The sequence below is a fragment of the Martes martes genome (genome assembly GCF_963455335.1).
Source record: "Martes martes genome assembly, chromosome: 10".
Lineage (NCBI taxonomy): Eukaryota > Metazoa > Chordata > Mammalia > Carnivora > Mustelidae > Martes > Martes martes.
In genome coordinates, this window is record NC_137898.1 from 45,289,111 (window position 1) to 45,314,579 (window position 25,469).

The 25,469-nt window shown below is 38.3% G+C and overlaps 1 protein-coding gene across 3 annotated transcripts in view; it reads left to right on the plus strand.

Moving 5' to 3' along the window:
* Nucleotides 1–25,469, plus strand: part of SOX6 (SRY-box transcription factor 6) — a 596,389-nt gene that overhangs the window by 563,936 nt on the left and 6,984 nt on the right. For all 3 annotated transcript variants that reach the window (XM_080816117.1, XM_080816115.1, XM_080816116.1), the window contains exons 14-15: nucleotides 15,341–15,574; nucleotides 18,159–18,375. In XM_080816117.1, coding sequence (XP_080672243.1) covers nucleotides 15,341–15,574; nucleotides 18,159–18,375 — 451 coding nt within the window. The remainder of the gene's footprint in view (nucleotides 1–15,340; nucleotides 15,575–18,158; nucleotides 18,376–25,469) is intronic.

Below are 25,469 nucleotides of genomic sequence, written 5' to 3' on the forward strand. Positions count from 1 at the left end.
TCCCAAGTCTTAGCCCCGGAGAGAAGAATTTCATAAGCAATATATTCAACCATTTTAAATTTACACTAAAAATACAAATTGCAGCTTACTGGTTTATATATACTTTCATGGCAGAGAAATCACTTCATGCTGCTTCAATATAAGCTCACATTTCGCGGGGAAGTCTGGTCCCACATGAGGACAAAATGGAAAGGGAGAATGATCAGTCCATGTTGCAGACTTACAGAACCATTAGTGGAGAAGAAAGAACAACAGTCAAATGTCCCTGAAACTACCTTGCCCTTCATTTATTACAGTCTCGTAGTCAATAATCCTAATCCTTTGTTATTTTTGAAAGAGTCTTTTATGAAAAGCTGATCCCTAAATTCGCAAGATAATGATCCCTTCCTTTTTTTTCTGGCCAGGACTGAGCAGCATAGTCTGGTTACAGTTTCCACATGTGGGAACTGGGGGATATGAGATGGTCTTTTGGGGTTGGATTCTGTGCATATATGATACATTTTAGCTCTCCACTGTAGAGACCCTTTTGAATATTTTTGGGCAGAAAAGGAGCTCCACGAGGTAGTAAATTGTACTTCCCAGCTAACGTGTGGGTTCATTTTATAACTACTCTGAAGAACAGGCCTGTGCAGCACGGGAAACATCACCAGGTATGGGGAAAGACTGGAAATGGAATAGTTAGGCGTTAAGCCCCTGATGTGTCCTAACTACTGGACTAGACATTCTACGACTTGTCTTGCTGGTTCTACTGCTGCTATTTCTAACGGCAACTACTGCTTAGTGAGTGGTCCCTTGGTTCTAGTAGATGAGCTAAGAAATTTACATCCCTATTTAATCTTCACAAGGATCCTGCCAAGTAAAAATGATTAGCTCTCTTTTGTCAGGAGATGAGATTACCGGTTAGAGAAGAGAAATAATTTTCCCAAGTTAGGAAAGGTCAAATGTACAGATAAAACTCAGATCTGTCTAACTACGCAGCGTCTGAGCCGCACGGACTCTCATTTTTCTCCAAGATGAGCTGATTGAGTTACTTGCATTTGTTGGAGTAGCTTTTTCCTGTTGGTTTTCATTAAAAAGCAGGGAAAAAATGAGAAACAGAAACTTCTGAAAGTTTTTAAAAAATCTTTCAAACTGTTCAAGTATTAGGTACCTTTCAAATACTTTCACCAGATTCTTGGGGTGAAGAAGTTTCTGGTGGATCTTGGAAATGAGTTGACTGCCCCAAATCCTTCTATTATTATTTTCGTACCGTAACCTAATAAAAACATTTAGTTTCTACTGCACCCATGATCCGCATCTCTAATTCTAATAAAAGCCAAATTCCCTGAAACAAATAGAGAAGAGAAACCAATTAAATGAGTTTTATTGAGTCTTAAAAGCCAAGTCCAGATGCGACCAAAACAATTCAACTGACCATTTTAGAAATTAATTCTGATGGCTAACGTAAAACTTAGGGTATAGTTTCGTCCGAGTTCCTTGTGATTTTGCCACTTACTAACCATGAGACCTGGTCAGTTTCACCTTTCTAAACCTCAGTTTCCTCATGTGGAATAAGGAATGTGAATTAGATGATCTTTAATATCCTTCTCAGGTTAACATGCTCCTATTCTATGAGCGTGTTTTATCTGTTTCTGATGACTCTGCTATCTGAATACATGCTTCAGCTGTATATATTTACACACACGCTACAACACTAGAACACCTTCCCGATTTTAAGATTTCCAAAAAGCCCAGACTTGCCCTGCCATCCTTTCAAGATTTCCCAGGAAGTGGAGAAGCTGGGATTTCAGAATTGTGTGGTGTGGCAAGTCAATAAAAGAAGCCAGATTAGAACCAATGCTCTCTGGCTCCCAAACACTGAAGGGTGTCTTTTTCCATCAAAGCCTTATTATTTTGCAGGGTGCTCAAGGAAGGCCAGGTGTTTAGTAGGATGTGATAAAATGGGATTTATTCAAAATCTAATTTCAGAAATTCCCAGATTCTAAAGCAACATGTAGATATTTGAGTCTTACTCTAGAATGTTCACTGTTGGAGATGTCCACTGCTCCCTGCCTCTGAGTATTTATTTCCCTTATGCCCTCTTGTGTAGAATACCTTGGGGAAGTGGTTGTGAACGAAACACAGTCATCCCTTACCCTTTTGGGCTGCACAGCCTTGGGAAGAAGTTGAGCACATACAACTGGTAATTTGGATAAAATATGATAAATGTTAAGATAAAGGGATGCAAAGGAGGCCTGGGAGCCTGCCAGACTTAGCCCAAACTGACAAACCAGGCAAGACTGCACGGAAACCACTAGCCCTGACATGAGTCAAAGAACAAGTGATTGCAAGATGGACAGGAAATCCTAGGAAAAGGGAAAGCATGAATTCTTAGTATGAAACAATGGGCTGTCTAGAGAACGAGAAGTAGTTCAGTATGATAAAGGAAAACATTTTGAAGTAGAGAAGGCAGAGGTGGAACTAGAGACCTAGGGAAAGGACCAGGTCATGGGGAGCCTGACTAAGGACTACATCTTTTGGGCATTAGGGAACCGTAGAAGACTTTTAAATATTAGGAGTAGACTGGTCAGGATTGCATTTGTGATGGATCACTCTGGGTGAAATTAGGAAAAGTATTAAGTGGGGGCAGGGGACACAAAGCTGGAAGTAAGCCCATCAGCTAGATGGCTAGTATTTATAATAGTCCAGCAGAGACAGTGAGGCCAAGGTGATCAGTGAGGGACAAGGATGGAAACGGGAGGATGGATTTAGTAGTATCTTTGTTAACTAATTCTGAGTTTTGCTTCATCTCGGTTTGTGCTCCTTAATCTCATGTAGAATCTATGGTAGTGTATTGAGTTGGATGAAGCCAGAAGCTGCTGAGCAACATGAATTATTTAGCGTCCCAGCTTTTTACCAGCCTCTGTATTCTCCAAGGGAATCTACTTGAATCCGAGCCTGGTTCTCCTGAAAACTTAGGAAGCCAGAACCTATTATTGTCTTACTTCATCCACAGTGGTCTCTGGTTCAAACTTAAGTGATGTCTTTTTGCCTGGGCTCAACAGCTTGTAAGCTTTCCTCCTGTGCATACAAATAGCAAATAGGTAATAAGTAGGGTATTTGATGTTCTCTGCTCCTTTCAGGTCATTAAAATAAAGAATCACAGAAGTTATCCCAGTTGCCCTTGGATCCTATAGTTGAAACAAGATAAGGTCTCTGTTTGGCTATCTGTGTAAAGCAAATATAACTTGAGAATTAAAAAAAAAAAAAAAAAAAGAGTAAACATGGGCACCAAAACTGAAAGCAAAAGACTCTTGAAACTACAGACTGGTATATCACTGGTTAGAATTTCCTTCATTTTGCAAAGCCACGAGCCACATGCATCAGCTCACCACAAAGTCATTAAGCCTTTTTAAGCTCAGATGAAAAACATTAACAAATACCACAAAAGGCTTTAGTATAGCCCCTTTGTTCATTCACATATGGCACTTTATAACTCCTGAGCCACTCCGGTCGTGTGTTTGTTTAAGCTGCCTCCATCAGGCTGGGCCTGAAAGAACAAAAGACATCTTGAGCAATCCTAAGCAGGAAATGGGCTAATCTAAACATGGTTTGTGACACTTTAAGTAGAATAGAAAGGGGAGGGATTGATTAGTCATTAATGTCCAATTGGCTCCATATGGATGTTGCAATAATAAAGCCTTTTTTCAGAGCAGTAGCGGAGTTATTGAATTAGAGGTTTATGTTTCCTCAGAGCTGACCTTAGGGAATTCCCTTTTGGTTCTTCTTGTTGATCTTTTAAAGAGAATGGAGTTTCCAATAGGAAAAAGAACAGAAGCCTTACCCACGATAACACTTGCTCATAATCCTGCAACTCGGGAATGCATTAATTTAGCATCGTTTTAATTCCTGCTATAACTTCAGTCCTTCACGCTTTCTTTGCATGCTCTGGCCTCTTTGGTGGGGCTGTATTTCAGAGATCAATTAAACAGTGGCATGGACTTCGTAACTGGTAATGGGCTCCCTTTATGTTTGCTTAGCTGTGGCAGAGAAATGGCATCCTTACGGGGTGGGGGGTGGGGGGAGTAATGTTCCAGCCCAGGAATTGTGGGCTTTAAAATTCAGGTATTTCAGATCACGGGACTGTGATTGGGGTAGTTTTGGTGTAAGGGGAAATGAACTATACTGCAAGTCAGAAGACCCAGGTTCTAGATCCAGCTCTGCCCCTTATGAGCAGCATACCGGCATCTGGTTATTCCAGAGGAAACTAACGCAACCTCCTTGAGCCTTGGTTTTCTCCTCTATAAAGCAGGGCAAATATATCTACCCCCCTACCGATTTCAAAGGATTGTAAAGAGGATTCAGATAATGTATTGACTGAAAGCACTTTGTAAATATTATTGTATGTAAAATTACTTAGCACGCATGGTAAGCCTGTCCTGGAAACTGACCTCCAGCCTAGTCTAGTGATATGCCTGTTTCCAAAATACTCAATGGAAGTTTTTCTTTATGTGTATACAATATCTATCTATCTATCTATTTATCTATCTTAGTTTATTCAGTGAATTTCTTGCTATAAAGTTCGATAGTTGAAGTAAGGAAGGTATTTGTTTTTAATAGGATCAAAGAAGGTAATTCTTTGCTAACTTACCTAGCTAATCTTGTATAAAAGACCTAGAGAGCAAAACCAGAGTCTTCCCCCATGGCATCCCTTCTTAGAAGATGAACCCATCACTTCTCTAATGATGAAGATTCTTGCTCAGCCATGGGATGTATTTTCCAGCCAAGTAAACCACTAGGACAGTCCAATTGTTTTGTGTTTTATTTTGTTCTGTTTTTGTAAGAAGAAATCAAATTTGAATTTTAAGCAGCCTTATAAGTTCACTTTCTGGCAGTAAGTGGAAATGAGAAGTTTGCAGAACTTCCATAATCATAGAGACACAGCTGGCAGCCATTCCTACAGGACAGTGAATTAGGCCTCTACAATGGTAAGATAGACTTGGTGGGATAAACATGGTGACATTAATACCTTCCAACTTTCCTAATTTTTCAAGCCCCCTTCTAAAATTCCTTCATCTTCTATATTTTTGTTTCTGATGCACTCATTATCATTATTTCTATTAACCCAAATAAGGGACTATTAACTGTATCATATAACTCTTTCCAGAATCCCACAGGAGAAAATCAACTATTCTATTGATAGACTAAAGTAGCCTAAAATACTATGATTGCCAAACAATCCAATGGTATATATTTATGTCTCTTTTTATTAAGAAGCTTTTTTGCCCTTCTTAATATATATTTTTAAATTTTCATTTTATTTATTTATTTATTTATTTTGTAAATGAGACCAACTTTTTGAGTTCACAATGGCCTGAATATGCCATACACTCAGGTCCACAGAGAAAAAAACCTTTCAAGAAAAGATCCCTTTTGTTTGGCTTTCTATTTTATTTTGGTTCTTTTGTTTTTGCTTTTTTTGTTTGTTTTAACTAAGAGTTAAAACAATTTTCTTTTGAATAGTATCCCATTGTATCGCTATACCACAATTTGTCCATTCTCCAGTTATTTTCAGTTTTGGTTATGATGAATAAAACTGCTATGATATTCTTACATAAATCCATTTCTGGACAAAGTTTTTATTTGTTTTGGGTAAGTACCTAAGAGTGGAAATGCTGAGTCATTGGTAAGTATATATTTTACTTTTTAAGAAACTGCCAAACTGTTTCCTAAAATGGTTACACCATTTTACACTTTCTCCACCAATGCATTAGAGTTCTAGTTGCTCCATATTCTTGACAATGTGGACTGTTATAAGCCATTCTAGTGGGTGGGAAGTGGCATCTATTGTGGTTTTAATTTCTATTTTCCTGATGACTAATGATATGTAATACCTTTTTATGTGCTCATTGGCCATAACCATATATATGTATATATTACATTCTTAACAGCATCAGAAAATAAAACACTTGGGAATCAATTGAACCAAAATATTGTGTAAGACCTCTGCTCTAAAAGCAATACATTTGTAAGTTAAATTAAAGAAGACCTAAATAAATAGAGGAATACACCAGGTTCATCCTCTATTTTGTGAAGTGTTCGTGTCTTTTGCCCATTTTTAAACGAGATTGTTTTTCTGTAGAAGTTCTTCATATGTTCTTGATACAGATTCTTGTCAGATATGTGTATTATGAATATTTCTTCTCAGTCTGTGCTTTGACATTTCATTTTCTTTAACAACAACTTTTGAAGAGCAGTCTTAATTTGATAAAGTTCAACTTATCATTTTTCTTGTATAGTTAGTACTTTACAGGCTATCTCTAAGAATCTTTGCTTACTCCAGCGTCACTAAAATGTTCCTTATGTATTCATTGAGTTTTTGCTTCTGGTTTTGTTATGATTCATCTCAAATTAATTGTGGGGGTAGTATGTGATAAGAGGTCAAAGTTTATTTTTTTCTACATATTTATTCCCTTGTTTTAGCATTATTTGTTGAAAAGACTACCACTTCCCATTTCAACAGCTAAAGGCTTTATTGAAAATTGGCCAAAAATGTGAGGGTTTAATTCTGGACTCTCAAATTCTGTTCTAGTGGTGCATTTATACCACTATGCTTATACCAATACCATGCTGTCTTTTTTACTCTAGTTTTTTAAAATGTCACATTTTTACTCCAAGTCTTGAAATCAAGTACTCTGAATACTCCAACTTTTTCCAGTTTGTTTTGGCTGTTCTTACTGCTTTATTTTTATATAAATTTTAAAATCAACATGTTAATTTCTTGAAAATTATCTTTTGGAGATTTTTTTTATTGGGATTAGGTTTATATATAGGTGGATTTGGAAAGAATTAACATCTTAACAATATGGACTCTTCTGGTCTATGAACATGGTGTATTCCTCTATTTATATAGGTCTTCTTTAAGTTAACTGACAAGTGTATTGTTAGTGCGGAGGTCTTGCATGCTTCTGGGGGTCAGTTTATTCCCAAGTACTTTATTTTCTGATGCTATTATGAATGTAAACTTAAAAAAAATTTTCTAGTTATTTGCTGCTAGTATACAAGAATACAGTTGATTTCTGTATTTTTATATTTTATATTATATATTGCAATATTGCTAAACTCACTAGTTTTAGTAACTATTTTGCAGATTCCTTAGGATATTCTTTGTAAACAATTATCTGTGAATACAAATGACATTACTTATTCTTTTCCAATCTGCATGCTTTTTAGTTCTCTACCTATAGAGGAGTGTTGATAAGCAATGGTGAGAGTAGATATCCCCTGCCTTCTCCATTCTTAGGAGAAAGCATTCAGTAGTTCACTAATAAGTATGATGTCCAACAGGTGTTTCTTAAATGCCCTTTACAGACTGAGGAAGTTCTTTTCTATTACTAGTTTCCTAAGAGTTTTTAACTTGAGTGGGTATTGAATTTTGTTAAAACCATTTTCTGAATCTATTGTGATGATCATGTTTTTCCCCTTTGTTTTGTTATGCAGTGAATTACATTGCCTGGTTTCAGATGTTATATTACTTACATTCCTGAGATAAATCCTACTTAGTCATGATTTATTATCTATTTTACATATTGCTGGCTTCACTTTGCTAATATTTTATTAAGAATTTTTGCATTTGTGTTCAAATCTTTGTCACGGTATAATGTCACCTCATAAAATAAATTTGGGGAATGTTCCTTCTATGTCTACTTTCTTGGTTTATATAGAATTATTTTACTTTTTCCTTGAATGTTTGAAAGAATTACCAGTGAAACCACTGGGACTGGAGGTTTCTTCATGAGAAGGTTGTTGGCTATAAATATAGTTTCTTTATTAGCTATAAGAGTATTTAGGTTTTCTATTTATTCTTGAGTGAATTTTAGTAGTTTGTGTCTTGTTCATTTTATTTAAGTTGTCAAGTCTATTGGAATTAAGTTATTCACAATAATCCTTTATTATCCTTTTTTTTAAAGATTTTATTTATTTATTAGACACGGAGAGAGAGATCACAATAGGCAGAGAGGCAGGCAGAGGGAGAGGGGAAGCAGGCCCCATGCTGAGCAGGGAGCCCGATGTGGGGCTCGATCCCAGGACCTGAGATCATGACCTGAGCCGAAGGCAGAGGCTTAACCCACTGAGCCACCTAGGTGCCCCCTTTATTATCCTTTTAATGCAAGTAGTATCTATAGTAAAATCCCCTCTCTCAATCCAAATATTGGTATTTTCGTTTTCTCTCTTTGTTGATCAGTCTTACTAGGGGTTTATCAATTTTATTCAGCTTTAAATTATTAACCCTTGGCTTTATAAATTGTCTTTATTGTGTCTGGTTTGCATTTCATTGATTTCAACTCTTTATCCATTCAGAAAATCTCCGATTTTGGTTGGATTAGTTAATTTATTCATATTTAATATGATTATTGAATTTGATGGACTTGAGTCTTATAATTTGCTATTTGTTTTCTGTTTGTTCCCTCAGTTTTTGGCCTTCTGTCTTTCCTTTCTTTCCTGTGAGTTAATTGAATCCTATTAGTATTAAGGTGTTATTTCTTTAGAGCAGCGCAAGGTTCACAGTAAAATTGAAGGGAAGGTAGAGGGATTTCCCTTCCCCCAGATATGCATAGTCTTTCCCATTATCAATATACCCCACGAGAGTGGTACTTTCGATGGGTATACCTATTCTGACGTATCATAATGACCCAAAATCCATAGTTTATCTTAGTGTTTGCTCTGGGTATTGTACATTCTATGGTTTTGTACAAATGTAAAGTAACATATATCCATCATTATGCTATCATGCAGAGTATTTTCACTGCCCTTAAAATCCTCTGTGTCCTGTGTTGTCATCCCTTCTTCTCTGACACATGGCAACCACTGATCTTTTTACTGTCCCCTTTTGAATCCTCTCTTAGTCTTCCATTTGAATTATTCTATTGGTATTTTAGCTATACCTCTTTGTATTTTGTTTAGTTGTTGTTTCTAGTGATTTACTATAAATCCTTAATTGAGCCTTTTTTTTTAGTCTTCTTATAGTTCAAATTATGCCACATTTCACAAAATAAAGCAACCTTTAGCAATTTAATTCCATTTACTACCCTTATCCTCTGTGCTAATGTGCCATTGTTCTCACATATTTTACCTCTTCGTGTGTTATAAATCTCACACTAGTGTTATATTTTATATTAAGTAGCCACTTGTCTTTTAAAAGCATTAAAAAATCAGCTGTTTATTGATGAAATACAGAGAAGAAAAAAGTTGTTTTTTCTAAGTCACATATTTATTATTGTTGATGCTCTGCCTTTTTTCCTATATGTCTAAGTTTCTGTCAGATGTTCTTTCTCTTCATCTTGAATAATTTCCTTGAGTATCTCTTTTGGTATGGGTCTGCATGTAATACATTTTTTTGGCTTTCATTTTTCTGAAAATGTATTTTTATGTTTGTTTTTGGAGCATATACTCACCAGGTGAATCTTTGAACTGACTCATTTAATTTTAGCATTCTAAAGATGTTCTATAGTCTTCTAGCCTTCATTGTTTCTTATGAATAATCAGCGATCCTTTATATTATTGTTACCTTGTATGTAATATATCCTGTTTCTCTGGAACTTTCCTTTTGTCTTTGGTAGTCTGCAGTTTGGCTAGTGTCCAGGTATGGTTTTCTTTGAGTTTATTCTGCCTACATTTATCTGAATGTCCTGAACCTGTAAGATTATCATTTTCACCAAGTTCCAGTAATTTTCAACCAGTGTTTCTTCAAATATTTTTCAGTCATGATTCTCTCTTTTCTTTTTGGAACTTCAATTACACATATTTTAGGATACTTAATAGTATGCTACATATTGCTCAGTCTCTGTTTATGTTTTTAGTTTTTTAAAATTTTCTTTGTTTTTGAGACTGGATAGTTTCTTTTGATGTATTTTCAAGTTCACTGGCCCTTTATCTGCACTCCAAACTTCTGAGAAATCCAATCAGTGAATTTTCATCTCAAATAATACTTTTCAGTTCCAGAATTTCCATTTCTCTTTCTAATTTATTTCTCTGCCGAGTTTCCCCAATATGTCTATGTATTCATTATGACAATCTTTTCTTTTAAGTTCTCACACACGTTTATAATGGTTACTTTAAAGCTCTCGTTTGCTAATTACACTATGTGCGCCATAACAATTTCTCTTTCTGTTGAGGTTTTATTTGTTTGTTCTGTTTTGTTTTGTTGTTGTTATCTCTAGGTCTTACTTTAGTGGTTGTTTGCACAACTTGTAGTTCTTTTTTTTTTTTTTAAGATTTTATTTATTTATTTGACCAAAAGAGAGAGAGCACAAGAGGCAGAGAAGCAGGCAGAGAGAGAGGGGGAAGCAGGCTCCCCATTGAACAGAGAGTTCGATGTGGGGCTCCATCCCAGGACCCTGAGATCATGACCTGAGCCGAAGGCAGACGCTTAACTGACTGAGCCACCCACAACTTGTAGTTCTTTACTATATATTGTACATTGTAGATTATAAATAATAGATTTATTATAAGTTCATTAGTAATCATTGAGACCAGACAGAGAGAATTTCTCATTTAGTTTCCATGTTGATGTCTCCTTTGAATATATTTGTTCAAGTCACTAACCTGCTTAAAAACTTTAAAGACTTCTTGGCTTGGCATTCAAGGTACTTAGCAATCTGTCCCCTACTTACATTTCTAATTTCATCTCTTAGCACTCCTCTATTTTTTTCTATAAGCCCAAGCATAGCCAGCTTCTTTTTATACCCTAAAATCCTATCAATCTTTTGTTATAACTCTGTACCTTTGTTCACACTAATTCTCCAGTCTAGAATACTTTAAAATTCATACCTGCCGGTATATTTTTCTTCCTCTTTTAAGATGCTGCTCAAGTACCACTGCATCTCTGAAGCTTCCCTGATAGTCATCTCTGTTCATTCCAACAACATCAATAGCTTCTCTTCTCTGCTTTCATAGTATTTTAAAATTACCTTTGTGGCCACTTACACTGTTTTGTAATTTTCTATTTATGAGCCCATTTCCCTCACTAAACCAAATCCCTCTTTAAAAAAAAAAAAGGCACATGTGTTATCATTCTTTGTATACCCAATCTCAAGTTTGGGTCTATCTGAAATGTGTCAGAAGTGTTTGCTGAATTAGTGCATAAATAAGTGATTACTAGGCACATTATAGAATTAGCCAAATTTCTTCCTTAGGGAGAACCTTATATATATACACATACCAAACACTTACTCATTCACTCACATAACCCTTGGAATTTACCCAGGAAGGGGGCCTCTCTAGGATTAGTTCAGGATCATTGCCATAGTCTATGATGGTTACACTGGCCTTCTTTCCAACCCACCTGGAAAAACTCAATTTTCTGTCATCTCTTTAAATCATTTAAATCACAGATTTCTAAGGAAGTCTTTGCCTTGGCAATTTCTATTTTCTCCCCATGGACTATCTTTCTTTGTCTAACTGAAAGTTTGCCTTTACCCAGACTATGATATGGGGAAACAAAGGATGAATTAATCAAACCCAGCCCCCCGGCAAAGCTGAAGGGAGCAGGAATTCCTGGAGTGCAAGGAATACTGCTTTCCCATGGTGCCTAGTGTGGCGGCATTGACCTCCTGGCCTTCCAGTAACTGTAATTTAGGATTACTACCGCTTGTAACAGAAGACTGAAAGTAGTAGTTTTCAGGTACAAAGCTTTGGGTCTAGGCTTCTTCAAACTGCTTTCTGTGAGGAACTATATTGTGACTAATGAACTCACAGATGAGTCCTCTACTCTTAAAAGTAAAAGTGGTTGCTTCATAGAATTGGGAGACATTCCCTAGGACAATTCTGGTTTCTGACACAGAGCATTGGCTATTTTAGAATAAAGTACTTTTTTTTTTAAACTTGGTGTTATTTTTAAAAATGAATGAAGCAGGATGAAGTCACACTAGAGATGTAGATTTTAATTATAACAGAAGGTAGATTTTAGGCTTCAACTATTCAGACTAATAGCACACCTTTTGAAAGCAATTCTGTGTTATTCCTTAGAATTATCCTTAGGTGTTTAAAAAGCCTTACATAATATACAATCTTCATTTTAAAACTTCTGAATTTATACACATCTATCCAGTCATATGTATTTCTACTGCTGCAACAATAATTCCTTAACCATTTTGTTTCGTGAAGCAAAGTTTAGGGAAGCTAAGGAACACTTTCTAAATATTCTTTTGGTTTTGTGCCTTCAATATGTCCTTAAAATTCTGACTCTGATCAGATAAGAGATCTGGTTTAAAAGTGGTTTCAAACCTTGGCCTCCTTGGATAAGTCTCTCCTCAACTCTTGGTTTACTGATATAACAGTCCTAGTTTAGGTCAGGATGTCCCCATTCATTTTCCACTTGACTTTCTTTGGAAGAGAGGAGAGGAGGCAAAAAAAAAAAAAAAAAAAAAAAAAAGCACTTGGAGTGTTTCTATTTTCCATTTCCTAATTCACATTTTTATACTTTGTATTGTGCTTGAATTTCTAAATTTATGGGAACATTTGTTGTGAGTCCTAGGTATCTTCTATGTAATTAATTCACTGTCAGTGTCACATAGACCATATGTACTATGGGAGAAAGGGGCAAGGCCAATATAGGGTACTTGGTGGGGTGAGACCTGAGTCTGTCCCTTGGAAAAGGGTAGAATTTAGTAGGATAGAAGAGAGTAGGAAGGATATATTAAGACTGAGGTATGAATGAGAGAGATAGAACCTATGTAAGACATGTCTGGGAGAATCAGGGTCTAAAATTAGGGTCTAAAAATCCACCATGATTTCTATCAGTCCATAGCAGAATGAAACTTCGCATCACAATGAAATACATCTTTTAAATGAATAAATAAATAGAAGCCGACTATTTGGTTTTGCTGGAGGTGGAGAGAAAGCTAGGACAGTAAAAGCAGATCTCAAATGTTAATCACCTGTGGCATAGTAGTTAACTTAGAATAATATTGAAATGTTTTTGCATCTGACATTCTCCACAAGCCTGTCTCCTTTTATGTGTATGCATGCAAGTATATAAATTGCTGAATCCATGTCAGTTGTAAAGTAATGGCGCTGAGGGCATCATAAATTACCGTGGTGATCCTCAGGAGAAGACACTGTCGTATCTGAATGAGTGTTTCACTTCCAGAGTAATGTATGCCTTCATCTGGCCCAGCAGTCAGCATATTGCCCTGTGTTGATGGATATTGTCAGCTGGAAGCTACACTACATTTCACTGCACAATAAACATGGCTGTCAAACCCATATAAAGTGAAATCAATTTATCCTGTATGGTCAGTGCATTTTAAATGAAATTAATGTACTGTGGGCATGGTGGCAAAAAGGTAGCAGATTAGTTATGCATCTCGGGGTCTGAGATTTTCATGTAAGGGATCATTCTGTTTAGTAGGCCTAAAAGAAGGGATGTTTATAAAATATATGATTTTTGCATGGTCTTCAAATAGTGGCCCCTCTGCCCTCTTTCATGTTTAGAAAAGAATTGATAATATTAGCCGGTTGGGCCCTTTTATCCTATCTTTTGTTTGCTATAAATGATGATCATATTTGTCAAATAATAGTGCACTTTAATGTTCTAATTTATTACTAGCTCTGACACAAACAAATTTCTACTTAATCAAGGTATCTAGAAATAGAGTAGAAGGGCCAGAGATTGATTGGGTCATGTTGTTCCTGTATAATCACTCCACTGAGCTGAAAGGCTTTACTTTTTCCAGAAAGTGGAAATGTTGGTTTTAATGTATATTTTGCTTCTAAACTTTTGGGAGTAGGCTTTCCTGTTTATGCAGCAGAAATCCTGGCTGAGGCCATCAGTCCAACCACTTTACATTTAGCTATAGAAGTTTCTCAATCTTTCGGGGGGGATATTTAGTAGATGCCACATTGCAAAGCAGACTTCCGTGTGTCACGCTAGTAGGGTTCATGAAAATGTTTCATTTATTTATTCATCAGTCTCACCATTCAATAATTTAACATAGTTTATAATTAAAACTCTATATGCCAAGTGCTTTACTAGAACATAGGGATACAGCAGTGAACGAGAGCCAGTTCTTGCCATATTCTCAAAGGGATTTCAATCTAGTATGTTACTAGCCGGAGTCACCTCTTCGGAAATGATAAAATGTCAGAAATTTAGGTATAGTTACATAGGGGAACATTTAAGAATGACTCTTAAACAGCAGAAAAACATATCAGGACCCTTGAAATAAATGCCTGTTAGTTTACTAGTTTGCATAGAAGTTGAAAACCAATCTTTTACTTAATAAATATTTATTGAATATCTATTACATGGGAAATCCTGGGGATACAAGAATGAGTACAACATAAACACCAACTTTAGGGGTTTCATATTCCTGGGGATGGAGTGGAAAGATCAGAGAGAGATAGTCCCATAAACAAGTAATTACTTTGGAGCATGTAGCATAAAAGAAAGAGGAATGAATGTAGCCCGGGGAACATCATTGCAAATGCTGTTCCTATGGCCTGAATTACCCTTCCCATCTGTCTTTACAGCCCTCCTCTATTCATGTGCTGATCTTTATTCATCCTTCACAACACAGCTTAGACATCGCCTCTCCTAAAAGGCATTAGCTGACTCTCTTGTCTGATGCCCTCTTGGCACCCTGTTCACTTCAATATTGTAGCACTGATCGTACACTCTGTGATAATTGCCTGGGGTCTGTAGCCCCTCTGTTCTGTGTGCTCCCTAAAAGCAGAGTCTGTTTTATTTGCATGTGCATCCCTAAGCCCTGGCATAATGCCTAACTCATAGTAATTGCTCAATTAATATTTTGTATTGAATTAATTAATTCGTGTAACACACCACATTTGGAATAGGCCTTGAAGGATGAGTGGGACTTGTTGGGATTTCATGAAGAATGAGGAGAAGGGGCTTCCAGGCACTGAGAGGAGCAAGGGACAAGGCGTAGTACTGCGTGAAAGAATTCTATTTGAGGTAAAGAGATAGTCTAAAGTGCTGCAGTTTTTGGCAAATGACGCTAAAATGATAGGTGGGAGCCTACTTTTGAAGGGAGGAATCGCAGCAGGAAAGGTTACCATAAAATAATGCCAGTCGTTGCCAAATCATCCCCCCTGCAACGGACTGTAGTAAGAATGTACAAGGTGTATAAAAACATGCCAAATTAATTCTTCCCTGTGTGTCTTTGAGGCCTGCATCAGAAGGGCCTCTAGAATCGTCATTTGAAACCATCTTCTCCCAAGAGGTCACTTAAAGAGAAGAGAAGGGCCCAGGGAAACCGGCCGAAGCAGGCACAAGTTGTGTTATGTTACTCAGATAATAATGCTTTGCACCTGTCTTGTTCTTCCTGCCCTGACATTACAGGAAGCAAAGCAATGAATGGCTCTGCAGCTAAACTACAGCAGTATTATTGTTGGCCAACAGGAGGCGCCACTGTGGCCGAAGCACGAGTCTACAGGGATGCCCGCAGCAGGGCCAGCAGCGAGCCACACATCAAGCGACCAATGAATGCTTTCATGGTTTGGGCGAAGGATGAGAGGAGGAAAATCCTTCAGGCCTTCCCCGACATGCATAACTCCAACATTAGCAAAATCTTAGGTGAGTGCAGTCTCTGATGCTGACCTTCTACCCACCTTTCCCTGAGCCCCGAAAGTGGTAAACAGGGGCCTCCCCTGAGCCCCGAGGGGAACTGTGGTTTGCAGACGTTGGATGTAGCTCAGCGGGCTGCCTCGGGAGTCTTGGTCATCATCTCTGTGTCCCCCATCCCGCAGCCTGGCATTTAGGTTTAAGGGTTACACGTCCCCGGGTGCTGGGGAAGGACTGACTAAAAACTTACTGGAGAGACAAAATTATTTACAGTCTGTTATATACTGTGAATTTGGCAACTCAGAGAGGTCACCGCTAAACAGGAACCCTGGAGACAAGCTTGATCTCCTTCTCTTATTCAGCCTTCTTCAATCCCTAAGTTGCTACGAAACCTCAGAAAGGTGCACAGAACCTACAGTTTTCTGCTTCAGTGTTCTTGGGTTCTCACCAGGACCTGGGGTGAGACCCCAAATCGTGTGCAATTCCTGGAGTGTTGAACAGGGCCTCGATTGATAACTTTAAAATTCGTAGAATGAAACTGCATTTACTTTAATAAGATATGACTAGTTCAGATTTTAGAGCAGAGACTTGAACACACAGACCACAGGGCAGAGGCCCATTTTGTGGTCAGTTGCCAGAGTGATTCTCCTGCTTCTCGGGATTGAACCAAAGCCTCATTCTCCAAGCGTAAAGCTTGCCTGGTGCAGATGATACAGTTTGGAATTCTTGTGTTCAACATATTGAACATATTTTATTCAACATGTAGCATTACCGTCAACATGTTTCCTCTTTAAAATGAAAAAACACAGAAGGCACTGTTCTATTTAAGCTGTCACGATGTGACAAAATCTCAAAAGAAGCCATTTAAAAAGCTGAAAAACATTAGAGACTTAAACTGTGGTTTTCGTTTTTTAAATGTTTTGTTCAAAAGCAATAAATATTTAACCTTAGTAAATATCGGTGATCTGGACATACACAAATACACATGTTTTGTCACTGTATAAATAATTTAACTTGATTCTGAGACATGGGGAAGCAGTAACCTCTAAGAAAATTTAAAACATACATAAGATCAAATGGTGGTGAAATGTTAAAAAAAATAAGTTGTTCCCTTTTGATTTTTGAATTTCAAGATGGATACTAAATGTCATTCCAATTAAACGGGGTGTTATTTTTAGAGATTCTGAGATATGCTCTGGGATAGTGTTATTCCTTTTCAACTTAAGTACCTCTCAAACCAAAAAGCTCCTCATGGATATATTAAATTTTTATTCTAGTTAATAGACATTTAAAAGAAAATCAGTGTTCCTCTGTCCTTGAAGTTTAATACTTAACTTTGAAATTTTCTTTTTTTGCCCCTTTTTTGGGCCATTTTAATAGCAGCATGAGTAGACTCTCAGATGGGCACAGAACCTCTCTGTTTCCATTTTGGCAGCTGTGGGGAATCTATATTATTGGTGTGCGTTCTGTGAAAAAACTTATTAAGAATATAGTAAGTGTATTCATGAAAATATACACTTTAAAGCACAAGTATTTCAAGAGCACCAAGAATCCTCTGTTAAACAGGGCTTTAAGCTACTGGGAGTCAGCAGAACCCAGAGAAGCCGATCTGCATAGACTGTCTACACAACTTTTGCACAACAATCAGAAAAGAACAGGGATGGATGTGCTATTAAAGCAGACCAGGATATTGCTGGCTACAGAGAATATTTGCACAACTTTCCATTTGTTTATGTATGAAAAATCTCCACTGAAGAATAGCTAACATCCAGTCAGCACAGCTGTTACCGCTTTATTCACCAGTGAGACACAAAAATGCAATTTGATACATGTAAAAAAACACATCCCTTCTTCGTCAAGTGTTTAGATAATTCTTTATAAACAATATTAGAGAAGTGAATACTTTTCCTTCTTCCTCTATAAACCACATTAAAAATTTTTGTGCTGTCACTGGTACAGGTTTAAATGAACGTTTATAGTACTTGAAAATGATGTATATAATTCCAACTGTAGCTTCCGGCTCGAAAGCTAGAACTTCTTAGGTAGGGTTTAGGCTTTTTAATTACCCCGGGGCCAGGGGAGACGGTGTGCACAGGGGGTTCTTATATACGGAAGGATAGCCACATCTGCTGACATCTTATCACAGAGTAGCCTCCCTAAAGCTGCTTGGACAAGGGTGGGAGATGTTTGAATCTCTGCAACCAGGAGAGCTTCTTCTGAGAATCCCATCAGCCTTGAGAGTCCCCGTTGGAAGTGTAGGTTTTTCACCCCTTAAGAGAGAGAGACAGATAGATAACGGGGGAAGGACCTTGGCACGGGAGGTGATCTTTAAGCAGCAGAGATGTGTTTTAAAATGATACATGTTTTGTAGCACCAGCTTTAAGTTATCGACAGAAATAATGTAATAAATGTATCACATGCGAAATTATCCTTTGCTTTTTGCGTCTATGAAAGACTACTTGGGAGGGTCCGTGGTGTGTGGTGGCAGGGGCTACACAGAGCGCTGGCGAGCGAAGCCATGGGAAGGCGTATACGGTATTCGCCACCAACATGGGGCCCTGACCACTTGGGTACTGAAGGCTATTTTTATGTTTAGGGTCCCGCTGGAAATCCATGTCCAACCAAGAGAAGCAACCTTATTATGAAGAGCAGGCCCGGCTAAGCAAGATCCACTTAGAGAAGTACCCGAACTATAAATACAAACCTCGACCGAAACGCACCTGCATTGTTGATGGCAAAAAGCTCCGAATCGGAGAGTACAAGCAGCTGATGAGGTCTCGGAGGCAGGAGATGAGGCAGTTCTTTACCGTGGGGTGAGTGTTCCCGAATGTAGCCACCTGGGCTTTCCCTTCCCGGTAGGAAACCGCGGGCTGGCTACCGGCAGTGTGCCTGGGAAGGAGATTAGGGAAGGGAGGAGGTCGAGACCTGCCCAGGGGCTTGGCTGTGGTGATCTTTGCAGTGTTACACACACACACACACACACACACACACACACACACACACCTGGGTGATCTTTGCAGTGTTACACACACACACACACACACACACACACACACACAGTCTCACAGCCTGGCTCCTGCTCAACAGCTCAAAACAAACCTGGTCGCCCTCTCCTTGTCTCCCAGACTAATCTAAGATGTTCTGTGCCCACACACAAAGTTGCTGGTAGTTTATTTAAGCAGACATGCAGGGAGAAAGAATAAAAACTAACTTAAGAAATCCCCAGAAGCTTTCCAGCTTCTCTGGGTGGTGCTTCTGATTCTAATCACAATAGTCTGCTTTTGTTGTGGGATCTACCACAAGATAATTGGCCTTGACATTGGTTAGAGGACCTCATTTTTGGCCTAAGATCCAGAACTCCTGTTGCAGTAAATTATTCTGTGGTGGAAGCAATAACAATGTGGATTTTCTTGCTTAAATCAGAAACTAGACATGTTTTTGATATCTTCAAGTCTGATTTCATGTCATTTTGTTTAAAAATTAGGTAATAGATTTCTGGTATAAATTTCGACTTGGCTGACTGGCTGTCTGCATTGAAAAGAGGCCCCTTGTAACCACAGCAGTTGGGATAAGTGGGGGTGCAGATGCCTGTCGGTTCCAGCAGGCCCAGGCCGAGAAGCCCAGGGGGTTGACACACCAGAGGACCTTTCTGGAGGCCCTGGCCTGAGGCAGCTGCAATCTGGTTGGGGAGATGCTTGGGATAGGCCTGAAGAGAGAGGAGTGAGTGAAAAGGCATCTGGATTTGCTGTTAACTGGGGGAGCACCAAGGGGCCATTATATGGTGGGGGAATGGGACAGCTGCCCCTGCAGGTGAGGAGAACATATACCTTAGAGCAAAAGTAAAGAGCTGTTTATTTTTAAGGACACTACAATAAATAAATAAATAAATAAATCACAGAATAAAAAGTTGGTTTCAGAAGCCTATGTTTAGAAGCATAAAATTAATTTGGAATAATAAATAGAATAAGAAAAAGAAAGGCCAATGAAAGCCGTCTGGGTCATGAATCTGTGCCCTACCCTAGAGAGTTCTGAGGAGGAGCGTGGGCTCCAGAGCTTGACTGCTGAGGTTCAAGCACTGTGCCACCCACCTGGGCAAGTTACTGAGCTTCTCTGAGCCTCTCTTTCCTTGTGTACGAGATGAAATAAATAACAGTACCTGTCTCATACAATGGTTGAGAGCATTCAGTGAGGCATTGCTTTTCGAAGTACTTTCAAAGTGCTTAGTACATTATGAATAAAGGTGAGTTTTTATCTTTATCCTTACTATTAAATATGGATTTGCTATCACAATAAAACTATATTTTAGGTTATACCAGATAGTCAATGGGTTTCTTTACACCGTTGCAGAACTATTTCGAGGTAAAGGGAGGCTTAAGTCACTTTGCTATTTGAGAATCCTACTCTATGAATAGAGGAAGCTGTGCCAAACTAGGTTTATCAAATTCTTCTGTATTATAAATGTTTGCATTTTTAAAAATAATGCTTTAACACCAAGTACAATGCAGTACCAGGAGGCTATTTGCTGGTGATTTAGATGATTTTTGAAAAATACCGATTCATAGTGCCCTTTGAGAAGCATAGTCACATGAAACAAAATACACATTTATTTTAACTGGGTGATGATGTCTTCTTTTAATCCTGTCTCTGAGACTGTATATAATCTCCTTTGAGCAGAGAATCAGAGTTTAAGTTTGAGATCCTTTGTGATTCCCACTCTTTTTTCATGCCGTGTCTCTGTGTACCTAACAATACACAATGGGTCTCTTTTGCCATAGTCTGGAAGGCCATCAGAGGTACCATTTTAGCTCCCTGATACTTATTTGAAAATATGAGATGCAGTAATTCTGTTTAACTTATTTCCACTTACCAGAGGGTACATTGATCAATATACCCAACACATGACAACCCATGTCAAATTTTTAAAACATTAAAACAACTCAACAACATCTACCATTTATGGTCGACTGTATCCTGTACGCTAGACATTTTAGATCTACAAGTCACATAATCCTCTAAATAAGATAAAGAAATCAAGGTCCTGTGACTGCCAAGAAGTGAGGAAGAATCAAGGTTTAAATTCAGATCTCTGCCTCCATCATGACTAACAACTGAGGAGTTGTCCTTACCACAGCTGCCTCAAAATATGCCTCATCGCCCCATTCTGGCACACTTAAGAGTATGGCTGTGCTAACTTGGAAAAGAGCTCCCAGGACCTTTGGTTGTGGTGCGTGATGGCATTAAAGCAGCTTTGACCTTTAGAGACGAAGGTTATCTGAGTTATCCTGTTATCCAGAGACGTTATCCTGTTCTGATAATGTAGGGGGTCCTTCATGGAAGGGTCATTTTGGATTGTGGAGGGGGGCTACAGAGACGTAGGCAATGACCGGAATGTCTTGTTCTTTAATTTGCAATGCTGAGTATTTCCTTCTGCCCAGCTTTGGTAATATTTGCACCCTAAAGCTAGGTATTATTTCTATTAAGGATTCGTATTCTCTTTTAAGTCGTTGTATTTGATAGATTATTAACTCCCTGAGGTTCATCTTTGGAAATTCGTCTTCATTAGATGTGAGGTTATTACAAGAGGGAAAAGAAACAAGAAATTCAAAGATTGCTATTGACTTTTTGAGGGAATGGGGGTGAGATCAATTTTTATAGCTGATTTTGAAAAGACATGCATAACTTTCAAGCCAATAAAATTACATATATTGCTCAGCATTGTCGTGCATTTTACTGACAATACAACTAAAAGTTCATTGAGCTAGATTTCTTTTCACTCAGCTATTATGAAATAAATTTACCAATAATATGAAATGGAGTAAGATTAGCTCTTACCTTAGACTCAACCCTTTTGATCGACAGGTTAAGTATTAGAACTTTTCATAATTTCGATGAGTACTATTAATGTAGAAATGATATTCATTAGGGCACATGTAGCTATACCATTGTCTTTTTCTGAAGAATTCTGGCCCAATGTACTTCCACTTATTTGAAGTTTATTCAATAATTTACCTGTGAATGCATAGAGGATTATGCAGGTACTATAAAATATCAAATCTTGGGCTACTTTTTGAATAATAATAATGGTAAATTATTGAATACTTACTTTATACTACATACTGTGATGAGTGATTTATATAGATCTTTGCAAATACAACCAATTTACAAGATAAGCAGTATCATCCTCACTATGGGGTTGAAAAACACAGGGTTCAGTGATGTTAAATAATCTGTCCAAGGCCACACAGTTAGTAAATTGCAGAGCTGAGGTTTAAACCAGGCTTACGTGAAGGCGAGCCATGTGACCTTTCCACCCGTACACACGTCCCTCACTTAGAGCCTACAAACTCCTTAGAGGTTATGTAGTGCAGTGCTTATGGACACCAATTCTGGAACCAGACTGTTCTGTCTCAAATACCAGATCTGCTTCTTCCTAGGTTCAGCAACTAATACACAGCAATCGTTACTCCTCTGAAATCTCCACTTGCCCTTGGGAAACTTATTTAAACTCTCTGCACCTCAATTTCCTCATAAATAGAATGGAGAGCTGACCATAATACCTACCACATGGGGCCCTTCTGAAGATTGAACAGCTTGATGTATCTAAAGTGCTAAAAACAACGTCTGGCACATAGGAAGCCCCGAATTAGAGCAAATATTATTATTCTAGAAAAATAATGCTACATGGCATGTATGTATCTCATATTATAAAAGAACTATATTCTAGTGCCTTATGCTAGAAAGGATTTGAACATTTGCCATTTTGACCTTAATCCGAAAGAGGTTGAATCAAACCTATGACATACTTATAAATATAATTGATTAGCATAGGCTAGCCGTACTATTTTCAGTATTGTCCTCCTATAGAGAAAGCCAGATTAGGGTTTCTAACAGGCAATATAAAAAGATTGCTATTCTTTCCACTTCTTACTACAGTATTAACTATAGAGATGTACGATGTGTAGACTTATCTCCTAATGAAACGGAATTCATTGTCTTCATTTATAGAGGCTGTAAAAGTCTGAAAGAACAGCAAACAAAGGGGATTTGCCAAATTAATACATGGGGGTTTTTTGCAATTGGTGAAGCTAGACGATATTCCAGGAACATTCCTGTGATTTGGAAGCCATGCAATAATGCTGAGCTCTATCGGGGTTGGCTTTATCCTTTGCTGGGGCTGGGAGGAGGGGTACTTAGCCATCTCTGCTCATCTCCGCTGCATGTGTATACCTTTAGAAACATCTACAACTTTTGTTTTGATGTGCACATTCATTATTTGTAAAGCCCAATACTTGCCAGCTATTCCTGTTTGTGAAATCTGCAGTGTTTGAATTTTGACTTTGCAATTGATCTGTAAAGGAAGGAAAAATGCTTTTTAGGAAAGTAATTTCTGATAGACAAAGCTTGAGCCTGCTGGCTGGATTTTCCATTTTGTTAATTGATTGGTCCGTCAATTGGTAAGGACTTATTTGAAACCAGTGAGGTGCCCAGCACTGTACTAAATTAATATAGGACATGAGGCATTAATTCTGTACACAATGAGCTTTCAGAGAGTGTTCTAGTCAGAGAAACCAGATGCATACATAAACATATTAGCAAATAACAGTTTGTTATACGTACATATACACAGAGAGAAGAGAGACTACATTGCATAGTGCTGCACATAATCTATAGTGAAGTACTAATTCTGATTTTGTAGACGAGAGCAAGCAAAACTCAGGGGAGGAGAGCTTGCTACGCACTAGGGCTAACCATAGGTCATACTTGAGGAAGGGGTCTTGAGGTTTGGGTAGGGTCAGGCTGGTGGACGTGGAGGTCAAGATTCCTATTTTAGCAGGACGAAGAGCCAGGAACACATGGAAGGAAATGCAGAAATGTTCAATAGTTTAAAAATGAAGCTAACCTAGAGGTTAGTCCTGGCAGTAAAGAAAAGTAAGAGAGGTAGGGCGGAGCAATATTTTGGAAACCCTTGAAAGCCACGATTTGGCAACTATAATTAGCCATGCTCACTTGATTTTTCAGTCTTTTATTATGCTGGTAACAACAATGGGAAAGCAAGGCCAGCATGATTGTTAGCTTATGATTTTGTATGCACAGAATCAGCGGTAACTTAGAAGTGGCCTCAGAAGTCATATACTTCAAGTAGAAAGCCGCTGTAGGAGCCTCTCTGAGTTCTGCTGGGACTACTCTGGGGCTAGAGAGCTTACCACTTCCCAAGGGAGCTAGTTTCTCTGTGGGCATGTCCTAATGCTAGAAAGTTCTTTTCACTGAGTGTCAATCTACCTTTCTGCTACTCGGTTGGTTAATTCTAATCTTCTTCTTTGGTCCCTTTTCTAGAGCAAGTCTCTTCCTTCTTTATAAAGACATTCAAGCATTTAAAGATGGTTATATTCACATTCCTTCTCCACTATCTTCCCTCGCATATGTCTAGTCTCATTAAATCTTTTCTTCTCTCAGATAGATTACCCAGCTTTTTTGTTTGTTCCCCCCTCATTCACTAGTTTGTTCATTCATTTGTTCATTCATTCATTGCATGTATGCAATATGGAATGTGCCTCCTGTGTTACAGGCATTGTCTAAGTTCTAGAGCTATATCAGTGAAAATGCCTGTCCTCGTAAAGCTTACTTTCCAGTGGGGGAAGTCAGGCAATCAATCAACAATGAATAAATAATATCAAAAAGTAGTAAGTGCCTTAGAATAAAGTACAGTAGGGAAAGTGTAGGGAGTATCAGAGGATGGAGTGCAATTTTAAGAAGAGTTCTGTAGAAGCTTCTGTAGAAGCTCACTGAGCAGCTCCCACTTGAGCAGCTCAGGCCTGCAGAGTGAGGGAGCAAGCTGTGTGGTCTCTGGGAGAAGAACCAGGCAGGGAGAGCAACCACTGTAGAGGTCTGGACGGAAGGTTGCAATTGGCGTGTTCAAGAACTAATGAGGCTAGAGTAGTAGGAGAAGAGTGGGTAGGTGGGAAGAGGCAGAGATGTCAGAGAGGTAAAAGGGAGTCAAACTGTGAAAGGACCTTTGGCCTTTGTGAAGACTTGGAATCTGACCATGAGTGAGATGAAAAGGCACAGAAGGGTCATGAGCAGAAGAGTATTATGATCTGATTTAGGTTTTAAAAAGATCACTCTACGGTTTTGAGTAGATGGCTGAAATAAGGAGGCAGACTCTTACAATAAACCAGATTAGGGTTGGTGGTAGCCTGGATCAGATTTGTAGGGGGGTAGGTAGCAAGAAGTAGATGGATTCTGGATGGATTCTGACAGTGGACCGCTAGAATTTGCTGATGGACTGGATATAGGTTCGAGAGGACATACAGTTACCAAGGATTGACCCAGGCAGCCAGAAAGATGAAGTGATCATTAACCAAGATCAGAAGGCCCTTGAGAGGAGAGGTATATGGCGATGATCAGGAGTTTGGTTTTGGATCTGTAAGGTTGAGATGGTGTTTTGATATTCAAATCAAATAAGAAGTTATATACATATATGACTCAGGAATTCAGGAATATAGTGCTTACTGGACATACAAATTTGAGAGTTGTCAGCACCTAGATAATATTCAAAGCTATGAAAAATGGACAAGCTCACCAAGGGCATGAATTTAGATAGAGGCAAGATGAGGTACAAGGACTGATCCTTGGGTACTTCAGAGTTTAGATGTCAGGTTGATAAGGAGGGAGTGTACATCCAGGGACCTAGGAGAGGTAATGAGATAGGAAGAAGAACAGAAGACCAGCGAAGAAAGCAACTGGCCAACTGTATCAAATGCTGCTAATGGCAAAGACCAAGTAAGGTGAGGACCAAGAACTGACTCTTGAACTTAACAACATGGAGCTCACTGATAGTATGGTCTTTACAAGCTGTATTTCAGTGGAGTATTGGGAGTGATTGAAGTAGATTTAAGAATTTAGTGGA